The following is a 15,542-nucleotide window of genomic DNA, read 5'->3' as shown; positions in this document are numbered from 1 at the left end:
AGGACCTCCTGGTGGTTCTCTCACTGCGAGAGGTGAAGTTACAGACAACAAGGCAAAGAGCCTTCTTGACATGCAATATGCATATTTTTTTAGGATCCACCTTATTTAGATGATTCTAAGTTGTTTTTATCTGTTCTTGACATTGTGCCTTAATTGTTGTAACCTGCCATGTGACTTTGGTTTGAAAGGCGGGTAATTAATGATCATTATCACCATAAGCACCAACCTTCACTTATGAAATCTGCTGGGCCAAGGCATGCTAATGAATTTACCTTCTTGCTGTTGTTTAGTCGTGTCCGACTCTTCATGATCCCATAGACCAACCTTAAATGGCTTTAAAATAGGATTAGACTAATTCATGGTTTTTCAATAGCTGTTGACCATGGTAAGTAATTGGACTTGATATCCCACCTTTCACTCCCCTTAAGGAGTCTCAAAGCGGCTAACAATCTCCTTTTTCCTTCCTCCCCCACAACAAACACTCTGTGAGGTGAGTGAGGCTGAGAGACTTCAGAGAAGTGTGACTAGCTCAAGGTCACCCAGCAGCTGCATGTGGAGGAGTGGGGAAGCGAACCCGGTTCACCAGATTACCAGTCCACTGCTCTTAACCACTACACCACACTGGCTCAACTTTTATTGACTGCTCGCTTTTCAGTGCTAATTAGGGGGGAAATAGAAATGAGGGTGCCTCCCTAGAGGAATCTGATTGGCCACTGTGAGAACCTGGATGCTGAGAGACATGGACCATTCCTGCTAATTTAGCTAGTCTCTTCCAGTGTTCTTACGTTGTGCTCAGTAACTGAAACCTTTCTTCTGCTTCAGCTAAAGAAAACTGACAAAGGCGTCTGCAGCCAACTGTATGAGTCAGATGGTTTCCTGTCTCGCCTGCTTGCCTGAAATGAACTTTGTTACATCACTGCCCTGTAACAGGTAATGGTAAATAAACAGCAGCTGCTGCAGGGTGTGTAACTATGGGCAGTTTGCATGGAGCCGCTTTGTGGCATCTTAATATTCATGCACATTCCTCTACATTAGGGATGTAGCTGAAGCTCTCCAGCTGTTGTCAGTCTCCAACTCCCATCACCCTTGACCACTGGCCATGCTGGAATGGGGCTGATGGGAACTGGAGTCCAATAAATAACTAGAGAGCCGTGAGTTCACCATCTTAAGCCTATAAACCAGCCTTTCTCAAGCTGTGGGTCCCCAGATGTTGTTGAACTACAACTCCCATCACCCCTAGCTATCAAGGCCAGAGCTCAGGGATGATGGGAGTTGTAGTCCAACAACATCTGGGGACCCACAACTTGAGAACCGCTGCTATAGACCTTCAGGTATTGATGGATTCCAGCTCCCATCAGTTCCCATCAGCATGGCCGATGGCTATGAGTGATGGGATTTGTAGTCTAACAGCATCTGGAGAGCCACAGGTTCCCCACTGTATATATATATATCCCCCAGTGCCACCACAAAAAACAGCATGTTCTCAGGGGAAAATAAAACAGGATAAAAAATGTTTGGGGCCCCAGATGCAGCCCCCCAACCATGTGTGTCTCCTTTGAGAGAAAGGTGGGATATAAATACAAAATGATTTTTTTTAAAATGGTACAGAGAGTTTACCTTTTGCATGCTCACACACTTCCCCCTGTTTTATGGAAATGAGTGTCTTTCCCCTCTAAGGTGCTGAGGAAGTTACTGATGTATGGCTTTTATCTATATGCTCTAGCAATTTGATCAGGACTGCTTTAAACTAAAATCTGAGCAGGGAGGGAGAAGACCCAGGTAACATGTTGACGTTGATATCAGGAAAGGTCCTAGAATGTAATGATCTCAGGCAGGCAAGCAAGCCCTGATAAGAATTAACGACTCTCTGGCAGTTTTATAGTAAGTTTATTTATAAATTACATCCAAAGCATGGCTCCCAAGCTGCCACATTTTGATACGTGTTGGTCGCTCTGAGTCTCCGCCCCTATCACAGCAAAAAAGGTGTCCAGCCCTTCCTCTTTCATTGCATTTTAACCCTTTCAGCTCTTCTGGTTCGGGGAGAAGGAGATTGGAATTCCCTCCCCCTCCCTGCTTTCAAAAGAAGAACCCTCTGCACACTGTTTCTCTGCTGGTTGCATAGCAACCCCCTCATTGCCTTCTAACTCTCCCCCCTCTTCTTGTGAGCTGTCCAAGTCTGCTGCTCGAGCTGAGTCAGGGAACTTGGTGAACGGGGGCTGAGCTCACCCACACCTGCTCTGTCTGCATTTTTTCGTCTCCAGGGTCAGACTCTGATGATCTTTGTACTAGCAATCCTTCATCTCCAATGTAGGACTCTTCCCAGGCATTCAATTCAGCCATGTCCCTGACATAGAACATATAATTAAATGGTTGGTCTGTTAGCACTCAGAAAAGGATGTTGTGATTACTAAGACCCAACATACATTTCTCAGAAACAGTTAATGCCAGACGAAACTTATTTACTTTTTGAATAGAGTTAAAAACTTAGTGGATCAGTAATGCTGTTGACATAGATTCAGGTAGGTAGCCGTGTTGGTCTGTCGCAGTCAAAATAATAAATAAATAAATATTTTTTTAAAATAAATAAATAAATAAATAATTGTCCAGTAGCAACTTAGAGACCAGCTAAGTTTGTTCTGGGTATAAGCTTTTGTGTGCAGGCACACTTCTTCAGATACCTGACAAAGTGGCTGTTGACATAGTTTATCTTCATTTCAGTACAGTGGTACCTTAGGTTACAGGCGCTTCAGGTCACAGACGCTTCAGGTTACAGACTCCACTAACCAAGAAATAGTACCTCGGGTTAAAAACTTAGCTTCGGGATGAGAACAGAAATCGTGCGGCGGCAGCGGAACACCCCATTGGCTAAAGTGGTACCTCAGGTTAAGAACAGTTTCAGGTTAAGAACGGACCTCCAGAATGAATTAAGTTCTTAACATGAGGTACCACTGTAAGGCTTTTGACAAAGTGCTACATTATATTCTTGCTGAGAAGCCATTAAAATGTGGGCTGGACAAAGTTATTGTTAGCTGGATTTCCAGCTATTAATTGACCAAACTCAAATAGTGCTCTCTAATGATTCCTCACCATCCTGGAAAAAAGTGACAAGTGGGGTGCCACAGTGTTCTGTCCTGGGCCCATAGTTGTTCAGTATCTTCATAAATAACTACAGTGGTGCCTCGCAAGACGAAAAGAATCCGTTCCGCGAGTCTCTTCGTCTAGCGGTTTTTTTTTCCGTCTTGCGAAGCAAGCCCATTGACGGCTTAGCGGATTAGCGCTATTAGCGGTATAGCGGGTTTTAACGGCTTTTAGAAGCTTATCGGATAGGGACGCAGGTGGCGCTGTGGGTTAAAGCCTCAGCGCCTAGGACTTGCCGATCGAAAGGTCGGCGGTTCGAATCCCTGCGGCGGGGTGCGCTCCCGCTGCTCGGTCCCAGCGCCTGCCAACCTAGCAGTTCGAAAGCACCTCCGGGTGCAAGTAGATAAATAGGGACCGCTTACCAGCGGGAAGGTAAACGGCGTTTCCGTGTGCGGCTCTGGCTCGCCAGATGCAGCTTTGTCACGCTGGCCACGTGACCCGGAAGTGTCTCCGGACAGCGCTGGCCCCTGGCCTCTTAAGTGAGATGGGCGCACAACCCCAGAGTCTGTCAAGACTGGCCCGTACGGGCAGGGGTACCTTTGCCTTTACCTTTAGAAGCTTATCGGATAAGTGGCTTAGCGACTTAGAAAAGGGGGGGGGGGAGGGGAAAAAACCCGCAGGAACTCGCAAGACATTTTCGTCTTGCAAAGCAAGCCCATAGGAAATTCGTTTTGCGAAGCACCTCCAAAACGGAAAACTCTTTTGTCTAGTGAGTTTTCCGTCTTGCGAGGCATTCGTCTTGCGGGGCACCACTGTAAGATGAAGAAACTGACGGAATACTCATCAAATTTGCAAATGACACCCAAGTGTAGCCAATGCCTGAAAAGGCAGAATCAGAATTTAAGTTGACCTTAACAGATTGGAGAACTGGGCGCAAACTAACAAAAATGAATTTCAATGGGGCAAATGTCAGGTTCTTCACCTAGGCAGGAAGAACCAGCTGCACAAATATAAAATGGGGGACAACTAGATTGCTAAGGGATCTTAGTAGGCCACAAGCTTCAGGGGAGTCAACAGTGTGAAGTAGCAGCAAAAAGAAAAGCTAATGCTATTCTAGGCTGCATTAAGAAAAATATAGTGTCGAGATCAAGGGAAGTCGTTGTCCCACTCAATTCTGCCTTGTTTTCTTTTTTAAAAATGATTTTTTCTTATTTTCTTCATATAATCCTTTCCCCAACAATCCATATTATCACAGTATAATCCCTTTGACTTCCCTCCCAGCAGCTGGTATATACATCACATACTTATTGCATATATTATTGTCATAACTCTACTATTTTACATTGAAGGTATTATTCCAGTCCTGCTAGTGTCTTTAAGCTTTTACAGTTCTCCTTAAAATATTCAAGAAATTTACTCCAGTTGTTATTGTATCTCTGGTCTTCTTGGTCCCAGATCCTCCCTGTGAATTTGGCAAGTTCCACGGAATCTGTCATCTTCACCTGCCGCTCCTGGATGTTTGGTAAATCTTGCATTTTCCATTTTGGGGCCAGTAGGGTTCTCACAGCAACTGTGGCATACATAAACAAATTCTGATCTTTTATTTTAATCTCTCTTCCCACTAGACCTAGCAAAAATGCCTCTGGTCTTTTGGGAAAAGTGTACTTAAATATATTTTTAAGTTCGTTATAGATTAATTCCCAAAATCTTTTAACTTTGTCACAGTTCCACCACATATGAAAGTAGTCCCCGTCTACTTCCTTACATTTCCAACACTTTCTGTCTCTCTTTCTATACATTTTAGCCAGTTTTGTTGGCGTCAAATGCCATCTATACATCATTTTTAATACATTCTCCTTCAATGCCATACATCCTTTAAATCTCAAACCTTCCTTCCATAATTTTATCCAAGCTTCCAACTCAATGTTATGCCCAATATCTATTGCCCATTTTATCATCGATTCTTTAACCTCTTCATCTTTTGTGTACCAATCAAGTAATAAATCATACATTCTAGATAACATTTTTCCTTTACACTCAATAGAGTGTAATGAACTTGGAATTTTGATTTTTTTATCCTCAAACCCATTTGGAGAACTGTGTTCAGTACTTGGCACCACAATTTAAGAAGGATATTGAGGAGCTGGGCTGTGTGCATGGGAGGGCAACCAAGATGATAAAGGTTCTGAAAACCAATCAGTATGAGGAGCAGTTGAAGGAATTGGTTATGTTTAGCTTGGAAAAGAGGAGTCTGAGAGGAGATTTGATAGCCATCTTCAAATATCTCAAGGGCTGGCACATGGAAGATGGAATAAGCTTGCTTTCTCCTACTGTGGAGGGTAGGACTCAGATCAAAGTATTCAAGTTAGAAGAAAGGTGATTCTGACTAAACATCAAAAATGGCTTTTGGGTGGTAAGAGCTGTTGGACAGTGGAACAGACTCCATCGGAAGGTGGTGGCCTGTTCTTCACTAGTGGTTTTTAAGCAGAGATTGGATAGCCATCTGGCATGGATGCTTTAGTTGAGATTCCTGCATTTCAGGGGTTGGATTAGATGACCCTCATTCTATGACTCATTCTATGAGCTGATCTGTGGCCACACACCCAACAGCTGCACAGGAATCTTCTCCCCAATCTTCCATCCATCCCAGCCACCTACTTGTGAGCTTGACTAAGAATGCCTTGGTCTATATTTCCTAATCCACAAACAAACACCAGCATGTAGCAAAGGCAAAATAAGGCTAATTAATCTCCTGACCTTTATCAACCTCTTTCTCTCTGTGTCCCAAGCTGTACTTTACAAACACTGATGGTGAAGATAATTGAACTCTCTTCCTTTAATTTGTGGAAATGAATTCTTAGCTGGTTCTTATTAGTCAATTATATCGCCTGGAAAGAATTAGAGCAGATTGATCGGGCCCTTTCCGTTAATAGCAGTTAATGTGTCTGGCTACAAGGAAATACCAGCCATCATCTCCAAAGTTTCCACTATGCACTTGGCTGGCCTTTGGTCAAGTAATATACAGATATAGCTATAGAAACTGCAAGGGGTTCTTGGTTTGATCTCAGTCTCATGATCCACAGTTTAGTACTCATTTCCATATTTGCAAACATAATTTTTCTCCACTGGACACTGGAAATGAGCACTAAACATATGCTATATTCCACTGTACTTCCGGAAGTGCCTTTTATGTCATATGAAAACAGAAAACAGTTAGGGGAATGTTGGGAACATGGAATAAGCTTCTATGGGAATGAAGCTCAAGGCGGCGGGGAATGCACATTCTTCTATCTATCCCTACCTCTGTTTCTCTTTCCTTTCTCTATTGCAGTGGTGGGGAATCTTGGAGTCTCCAGATATTGCTGTACTCAAACTCCCATTGGCACCAAGTAGCATGGCCCATAGTCAACGATGATTCCCTCACCCCTGTTCTATTGTCTTCCATGTGATCATTTCTGGATTATAAGTCTGACAGATCAAGGACAAGTTCTCTGATATGTTGTAAGGTGCATAGATGGCACAATATAAATTCATGATGATATCTGCAGCCATTTTCTTACCGGAAAGTGTACATCAGGTACATTGTACATCCAAGTGTTCAACCATGTTGGTTATCAGGTTAAGGTAGTGGTGGTTGGAAGGGAGAAATCCCTTAAAGACAGAAAACTTATTTTTTAAAATATGTACAGTGGTGCCTCGCAAGACGAAATTAATCCGTTCCGTGAGGCTCTTCGTATAGCGGTTTTTTCATCTTGCGAAGCAAGCCCATTAACAGCTTAGCGGATTAGCGCTATTAGCGGTTTAGCGGCTTTTAGCGATCAGCTGTTAAGCGGCTTATCAGCGGATCAGCTGATAAGCGGCTTAAAGGCTTAGGGAAAGGGGGGGAAGGGGGAAAAAACCACAGGAACTCGCAAGACATTTTCGTCTTGCGAAGCAAGCCCATAGGGAAATTCATTTTGCGAAGCGCCTCCAAAACGGAAAACCCTTTCGTCTAGCGGGTTTTCCGTCTTGCGAGACGTTCGTCTTGTGGGGCACCACTGTACTATTTTATAAGGGCTGAGGAAGCTCTTTGGGGGTGAAGCAAGGGAGATATCTGAAAACCTTGTCCTGCCCAAGTTAGCAGTTTGTACCTGCACCAGCCAGCTTGTGCCAGCAGTCTACATCAGCTGTGTTGTTCTTGTTACCTTGAGGACTTTTCTATTTTTATAGAAGAAGAAGAAGAAGAAGAAGAAGAAGAAGAAGAAGAAGAAGAAGAATAGTAGTAGTAGTAGTAGTAGTTTGGATTTGATATCTGACTTTATCACTACTCGAAGGAGTCTCAAAGTGGCTAACATTCTCCTTTCCCTTCCTCCCCCACATCAAACACTCTGTGAGGTGAGTGGGGCTGAGAGACTTCAGAGAAGTGTGACTAGCCCAAGCAGCTGCATGTGGAGGAGCAGAGACGTGAAGGAGCAGAGACGTGAACCCGGTTCCCCAGATTACGAATCTACCGCTCTTAACCACTACAACAAACTGGCTCTTGAAGGATTGTGTTATACAGGAACTTACAGGAAGCAGCAATAAGGAAGTGTTATACAGGAACTCACAAAAAGAAACAGGAAGAAAAGAAGAAATGTATTATCATAGGTTAAATACAGTATATATGAACTGTATAGGTTACACATACTGGACTAGACCTATACGTTAGGAAATAACCAATAAAATGTTCACACATTATTATTCAGCCTGTTGCACTTTGTGTATTGTAATAACTGTATTTGCATAGCAAGGTATTGAATTTGTTTTGACAGAGCTGTAATCAGGCAACGTTCAACCATGTTGATTATCAGTTGAAGGTAGTGTTGGTTGGAAGGAGAAAATCCCTTGAAGTCAGAAAACTTATTTTTAAAATATGTTCTATTTTATAATGTACAGTTGTTTACCTTGGTTTCCGAACAGCTTACTTCTCAAACGTTTTGGCTCCCAAACGTTGCAAACCTGGAAGTGACTGTTCTGGTTTGCGAACTATTTTTGGAAGCCAAACATCCGACAGGGGTTCCATGGCTTCTGATTGGCTGCAGGAGCTACCTGAAGCCAATCAGAAGCCGTGCTTTGGTTTTTGAATGTTTTGAAAGTCAAACGGACTTCCGGAATGGATTCCGTTCAACTTCCAAGGTACGACTGTATATAAACAATTAGAAGAACAGGTGAAAAGGAATTTAAAGTGAATAAAGATACAAATGAGCAAAGTAACAAATATAGATACAAATCAGTTAAGTAACAAAGTCCTGTTCATGAAAGAAAGAAAAAAGTGTGAATAATTGTACTCTGCTAATTTAAATGAATTTGGCTTGCTAGCAGGTTTTAAGGTTAATAATCAAAAAACCCAAGAATGTTAATAAAACATATGACAACAGAAGATCAAAATGGAGAAAACTAGACTTCAAATTGGAAAAAAGTAAAGTATTTAGGTATAACCATGACAAATATAAATTGTATGTTGTTTCAAAATAATTATGTTAAGACATGGATGGAAATTAAAAAGATATGCTAAGTTGGGGGAAATTAATATTGTCCTTGGTGGGTAGAATTTTTGTGATAAAGCATGAGATGAATTACAGGAGAGCATTACAAAGTTCACACAGAAACATAAATAATGTTTGATTCAACTTGCCTGTGGAAATACTCGGAGGTTATTAAGAAGAAAAAGGATAACAACAAAGAGATGGGAAGATGGGACTTGTGAACATCAAAGCAGCAGAAATATGAGATGATTAGACCCTTTCTGAACTCGAAGCATGGGTACCCCCAACAAAAATTTAAAATTCGGCTAAATATTTGGAGTTTATTATGTATTGGTATAATTTGGAATAATTAATGTGATCTGATTGGTTTGTTAAATGGAAATTTAATAAAAAATACTTTAAAAAAAGAATTTTTGTGATAAAGATGAATATATTGCCCAGAATGATGTTTTTTGTTCCATTACAGCTAATGACTTACAGTACCATTCAAAGAATGGCAAAAAGACTTATCAAGGTTTTGAAGGCAAGCGGGGGGGATGGGTGACTACATTTTAAAATATTACAAGATTTAAAGGAAAAGGGAGGATTGGGTGTACCAAACCTAAAACTTTATTTTTTAGCCCATTGTTTAGTGTGGATGCAGGACTGGATGAGATTGAGAAATAAGAGGGTCCTGGAAAAGAGGGACATGACCTAAAGTATGGATGGTGTGGCTATTTGTGGCACCACGAAGTTAAAGTGGACTTTAAAAATCACTTTATTATATGTGACAAGCCTAGATTGTGCCCAAAGACACCGTTATGGATGTCATCACAAGAAACTTTCTACAGAAAAGAGATAAAATGCAAAGAGAAATGTACAACATGCCAAGAATTTTTAAAATTGCATCAAGGAGACTATAAAATTAAAAGAAGGGAACAGCTAATAGAGGAAGGTTATAATTTTCAGTGATTTTCTTATATGCCATTAGCAGAGAGGTTTAAATTGGATGAAAACACATTTGGTATAGATATAGAACAAGGAAAGACAGGCTTTGAAACTCAACTGAGAGCAGAGGATGAACATGTTGCTACAAAGATGTATAAACTTTTGTTGAAATTCAAAGCCAAAGAAGAAGAAGTTAAAGAATGTATGATTAAATGGGCAAAATATTTATGTTATAATATACAGATGGAACTGGTGGAGTATATGCGGACTAAAGGGTTAAAAATTACGTTGTGCTATAATGTTAAAGAGAACTTTTATAAAATGATGCATCCTTTGTATTTAACTCATGAGAAATTGTTTAGAATATACAAAAGTGTTTCAGGTATTTTCTGGAAGTGCCAGGAACATGGGGAAACATTTGATCGTGCTTGGTGGACATATGAAAAGGCTAAAAATACAAATACATACATCGAAACAGAAGATTTTAAAGATTAATATCCAACTGAAGCCAGAACTTTTTTTCTTTTAGGGTTAATGGATACATAATTGGAAAGGTTTATGGAAGATTATTCCAATATATGATTACATGAGCAAGATTGTTGTACTCACAAAGATGGAAAGACACAGTGCTACCTACTACGGAAGAACGACTGATAAAATTATTGGACTTAGGTGAGATGGCAAAGTTAACGCATAATTTGAAAAAAAATCATTATTGACCTTTATTAAGAATTGGAAGGAGGGACGTGGGTGGCACTCTGGGTTAAACCACAGAGCCTCTTGGGCTTGCCGATCAGAAGGTCAGTGGTCCGAATCCCCGCAATGGGGTGAGCTCCCATTGTTTGGTCCCAGCTCCTACTAACCTAGCAGTTCAAAAGCATGTCAAAGTGCAAGTAGATAAATAGGTACCGCTCAGGTGGGAAGGGAAACGGTGTTTCCGTGCGCTGCTCTGGTTCGCCAGAAGTGGCTTAGTCATGCTGGCCACATGACCTGGAAGCTGTACGCCGGCTCCCTTGGCCAATAAAGCGAGATGAGCGCCACAACCCCTGGACCTAATGGTTGGAGTCCCTTTACCTTTAAGAATTGGAAATTTCTTATGGACTTTATGCATGAAAGAGAAAATGAACTTATAATATTTGGATTTGAAGATTCAAAAAATATTGGCTTATAGAAAATAGAACAGTTGGGTGTCAATGAGTGAATATTAAATTTAGCTGACTTTAAAATCTTTTTTCTATTTCCTTTCTTTTCTCCATTTTTTCCTTTTTCTTTCTTTTCTTGCCCCTTCTCTTCCCCCCTCCCTTTTCTTTGCTCCTGTTCTATTTTAGATTAGATTTTAAAATTATTTCTTTTATTCTGGTGTATTGGATATAAGCTTTTGTATATCTTTTGGCAAATAAATAAAAAGAAAGAGAAAGAGAAACCGTATTTTGCTCAATTCTAGTAGCAATATTCTGTTGGGAGCCGCCCAAAGTGACAGGGGCAACCTAGTCACATGGGTGGCATTTAAGTAATAAAATTATTGTTGTTATTATGGAAATAAGGAGACTGGGTTTACACATTTCTGGTACACCTGCAAGGACTCTTTCACTGCCCCAAACAGGCTGCATTAAGCCAAGGAATTAGGTGGAGCTCATGATTAATTAATGATGTTTATTTATCAACAATTATAGCAATGACAGACGTCAATCTCTTGCCTTTGTTATGCATCTAAGACTAGAAAGTCCAGTCATTAGGCAGGGAGTAAATATGCAACTCATCATGCCCAGGGGTGTATCATATCCCGTAGGAGAGGCCTTGAGATGGTATAAAAAGTTATCTGGACCCAATGATGTCTTCATTCACTCACTTTCAACTTCTCGGCTGGTTCCTGTTGCTGGAGAGGGTAAGTCTAGTCCGTATGCTTGCATGCATTGGACCGATAACAGAACTAAGTCATTCAGCTGGAGTTGAAAATTGAAGATGAACTAATTATAAAACGATAGCTTCTGGTTGTGCAAGAGGATGTTTTAGAGAATGGGTTTTGATGCAATCAACGACTGCTTAAGTGAAATTTATATATGATAATATATTTCTAGAGCAAAACAAAGAAGCAGTTATGGATAGGGTTAGCAAATAGACACAGATGCACCACAGAATTGATTCTGAAACCAAATTCAACGCTCCATTTAGAGGTTGCCACCATAACTCTGTATAGACATTTCATTTCAATGAGTCAAACAGTAATCAATTTGCAGTAGCAGTTTGGTTTTGACACTGGAATTCATATTGTAGTTCTTGCACTGATCCCTTTTTGTTTGGATTTGCATGCCCCTTTGAGGTTTCGGTATATAAAACAAGCCAAGCAAATACAATTGGCTTTGCCATATTACGATGTCATTACCTCCATTGTATGCTCCCTGTTGTTGTCTGGATGAAATGTCTCCTTGAGCTCTGGGGATGCTTCTTGTGTGCCTGGATGGAGAACAGGGAGTGGTTTGGGAGTGTGTGCAGAAACCAGCCTACTGCACAAAGGTGAAATTTGCCTTTGCTGCCCCACCCACTTTTGCTCCTGACTCTTCTTCCCACTGCCATGTGAACCCTTGGAAGGTTGTTGGTGCATGAAAGGCTGATTTTGCCTTACTTATCTTCCAGAGCTAAACCACCAGAAGAGAAACAAAACAAGAGAAAGAACACCCTACACACCAATATAAGAAGATGAGTTCTATGCAGCAGAAGCAGGGTGGCGGCTCCAGCTGTGGAGGAGGTGGAGGAGGAGGTGGTGGCGGCGGTGGAGGTGGTGGCTCATGCTGTGGAAGTAGTGGAGGAGGTTCCATCACCTATCAAGGCCAAGGAGGATCATCAGGCTGCTGTTGCTGTTGTGGCGGAGGCGGCGGTGGAGGAGGCAGTGGCGGTGGAGGCGGCCAGAAGATCATCATTGTCTCAGGAGGAGGTGGAGGTGGACAAGGCTGCTGTGGAGGAGGATCAAGTGGTGGAGGAGGCAGCATTGGTGGACAGTCTTCAGGATGCTGCATCGGAGGAGGATCTGGTGGGGGACAGGGGGGTGGAATGAGCCAGCAGAAGATCCCATACATGAGTGGCGGATCTGGTGGTGGAGGAGGGATATGCTGTGGAGGGGGTAGCAGTGGTGGTGGAGGAGGATCAGGAGGTGTTAAAATTATTGGTGGGGGATCTGGCGGTGGAGGGGGAGGGGGAGGAGGAGGTGGAAGCTCCGGTGGAATTAAGGTTATAGGTGGGGGATCTGGTGGTGGTGGAGGAGGAGGTGGAAGCTCTGGTGGAGTTAAGATTATTGGTGGGGGATCTGGTGGTGGAGGAGGAGGTGGAAGCTCTGGTGGAGTTAAGATTATAGGTGGGGGATCTGGTGGTGGAGGGGGAGGGGGAGGAGGAGGTGGAGGTGGAAGTTCTGGTGGAGTTAAGATTATAGGTGGGGGATCTGGTGGTGGTGGAGGAGGAGGAGGTGGAAGCTCTGGTGGAGTTAAGATTATAGGTGGGGGATCTGGTGGTGGTGGAGGAGGAGGAGGTGGAAGCTCTGGTGGAGTTAAGATTATAGGTGGGGGATCTGGTGGTGGAGGGGGAGGAGGAGGAGGTGGTGGAAGCTCTGGTGGAGTTAAGATCATAGGTGGGGGATCTGGTGGTGGAGGGGGAGGAGGAGGAGGAGGTGGAAGCTCTGGTGGAGTTAAGATTATAGGTGGGGGATCTGGTGGTGGAGGGGGAGGAGGAGGAGGAGGAAGTTCTGGGGGAATTAAGATTATCGGTGGAGGATCTGGTGGTGGAGGGGGAGGAGGAGGAGGTGGAAGCTCTGGTGGAGTTAAGATTATAGGATCAGGGGGTGGCCAGGGCAGTGGTGGCCAGGGCAGTGGTGGCCAGAGCATGGGAGGAGGGTCTGGTGGAGGTGGTGGAATGGGTGGTCAATCTATTGGTTGTGGTGGCCAGAGCTCTGGCAGCAGCATTGGAGGTGGTTCTGGTGGTGGCTCAGGTGGCCAGACCATCATAGTCCCATGTGGTGGAAGTAGTGGCGGTGGCAGCGGCCAGAGCTCTGGCGGCTATATTGGAGGAGGTGGTGGTGGTTCAGGTGGCCAGAGCTCTGGTGGCTGCATTGGAGGAGGCTCTGGTGGTGGTGGTGGTGGTGGTGGCCAGACCATCATAGTCCCATGTGGTGGAAGTAGTGGCGGCGGGCAGAGCTCTGGCGGCTACATTGGAGGAGGCTCTGGTGGTGGTGGCGGTGGCTCAGGTGGCCAGACCGTCATAGTCCCATGTGGTGGAAGTAGTGGCGGTGGTGGTGGCCAGAGCTCTGGCGGCTGCATTGGAGGAGGCTCTGGTGGTGGTGGCGGTGGCTCAGGTGGCCAGACCGTCATAGTCCCATGTGGTGGAAGTAGTGGCAGTGGCGGCGGCCAGAGCTCTGGCGGCTACATTGGAGGAGGCTCTGGTGGTGGTTCAGGTGGCCAGAGCTCTGGCTGCTGCATTGGAGGAGTCTCTGGTGGTGGCTCAGGTGGCCAGACCATCATAGTCCCATGTGGTGGAAGTAGTGGCGGCGGCGGTGGTGGCCAGAGCTCTGGCTGCTGCATTGGAGGAGGCTCTGGTGGTGGTTCAGGTGGCCAGAGCTCTGGCTGCTGCATTGGAGGAGGCTCTGGTGGTGGCTCTGGTGGCCAGACCATCATAGTCCCATGTGGTGGAAGTAGTGGCGGCGGCGGTGGTGGCCAGAGCTCTGGCTGCTGCATTGGAGGAGGCTCTGGTGGTGGTTCAGGTGGCCAGAGCTCTGGCGGCTGCATTGGAGGAGGCTCTGGTGGTGGTTCAGGTGGCCAGACCATCATAGTCCCATGTGGTGGAAGTAGTGGCGGTGGTGGCGGTGGCCAGAGCTCTGGCTGCTGCATTGGAGGAGGTTCTGGTGGTGGTTCAGGTGGTCAGACTATTATTGTATCAGGAGGCAGTAGTGGAGGAGGTGGCCAAGGTTCTGGGTGCTGCATTGGAGGAGGGTCCAGTGGGGGCTCCATGCAGACAAAGCAACCTGTTTGCCTACCACCTGGCCTATCCCAGACCAAGCAATCTTCCCAATGGCCACCCAGCCACAAGTAAAAGGCTTCTACGTCCTTTGCTTCAACAATGTGTCCTTCCAGAAGGAAAATGAGACCGAAGTGCCAGTTTATTTCTCCTTGACGTGAAATCCCACCTTAATGTGGAACAGCTTTGCATGTTGCATGCCTTCTCCTCAGTCTCAGTCACAATCCCTTGCTTGTATCTTCTGCATTTCATTTTGTTGGTTTGTTATTGCAAGTTCAGTGTTTTATTGTCCAAGAAAGAAAGAAATGTTTATTTATGCTGAAGCGGTATTGACAGTATGCCCCTACAGTTTCCTGTTTCAGTCTCCACTACTGCATGGGAGATAATAAAGCTTTCTTGAGAACTAAAATAACCACTATTGAGTTTTTCCTTCTTTCTGTGTAAGAAGAGCCCAGCTGGATCAGACCAAAGGCCCAACTGTCCGGACAACCTGTTCCCTTCAGTGGCCAATCAGATGCCTCTAGGATGCCCATAGGGAAGGCACACAGAGACCAGCTGTCCTCTGTTCTTGTTTCTTGACATTTGTTGAACCCACCTCTGAACCAGGAAGTCACATATATCCATTGTGACAAGAAAAATTCTTTCATTTCATATATTTATTCTTAATAAAACCTAACAGACTGAATAATAACAGATGCAAAATAAAATTAAATAAAAGTAGAAGGGATTATCTAGAACAACATTTATAGGAATACATTTATAGGAACACATTTCCAAAGGAGAATTAATCCTAAAGATTACTATCACAAGGTTCTAACAGGCACAAATGGGCTTACATTATCCTGTATCTTATTACTCCAGGATGTCACAAAAAGACTCAATTTCTCAATGAACACATTATTTAGTTGATGCCCTCTCTGGATCTCACTATATGGCAATAGAGCTTTAGTTGGTTAATTATGACTATGAGCCTTTCACCTATCCGGCACATTCAGCAAAAGGAGATGGTTGACTCCTGAGACTGTAGCGCATATT

The 15,542-nt window shown here is 43.8% G+C and overlaps 1 protein-coding gene and 2 long non-coding RNA genes across 5 annotated transcripts; 2 read left to right on the top strand and 1 right to left on the bottom strand.

Moving 5' to 3' along the window:
* Window positions 1–2,255: 2,255 nt before the first annotated feature.
* LOC307205911 lies at window positions 2,256–8,226 on the bottom strand. Its single transcript, XR_013834184.1, has 3 exons — window positions 8,001–8,226; window positions 6,380–6,546; window positions 2,256–2,344 (listed from the first exon to the last, which is right to left on the bottom strand). It is a non-coding gene; the product is annotated as an uncharacterized lncRNA (long non-coding RNA).
* On the top strand, window positions 2,340–12,185 carry LOC307205891. 3 transcript variants are annotated; one of them, XR_013834161.1, is made up of 4 exons: window positions 2,340–2,519; window positions 10,039–10,181; window positions 11,299–11,394; window positions 12,144–12,185. It is a non-coding gene; the product is annotated as an uncharacterized lncRNA (long non-coding RNA). The 3 variants fall into 3 exon arrangements; XR_013834162.1 differs by lacking the exon at window positions 2,340–2,519 and adding an exon at window positions 5,665–5,738; XR_013834163.1 differs by lacking the exon at window positions 2,340–2,519 and adding an exon at window positions 8,219–8,232.
* Window positions 12,186–13,300: 1,115 nt separating this feature from the next.
* LOC307205233 (uncharacterized protein) lies at window positions 13,301–14,582 on the top strand (the record flags this gene model as incomplete). Its single annotated transcript, XM_079957429.1, has 1 exon — window positions 13,301–14,582. The coding sequence occupies exon 1, from the start codon at window positions 13,380–13,382 to the stop codon at window positions 14,580–14,582; it is 1,203 nt and encodes a 400-aa protein (XP_079813555.1). The 5' UTR covers window positions 13,301–13,379.
* Between the last annotated feature and the right edge of the window lie 960 nt (window positions 14,583–15,542).

This window comes from Podarcis cretensis, assembly GCF_951804945.1.
Source record: "Podarcis cretensis genome assembly, chromosome: 16".
NCBI lineage: Eukaryota > Metazoa > Chordata > Lepidosauria > Squamata > Lacertidae > Podarcis > Podarcis cretensis.
The sequence above is the reverse complement of the archived record's forward strand: the minus strand, read 5'-3'. Positions and strand labels throughout refer to the sequence as shown.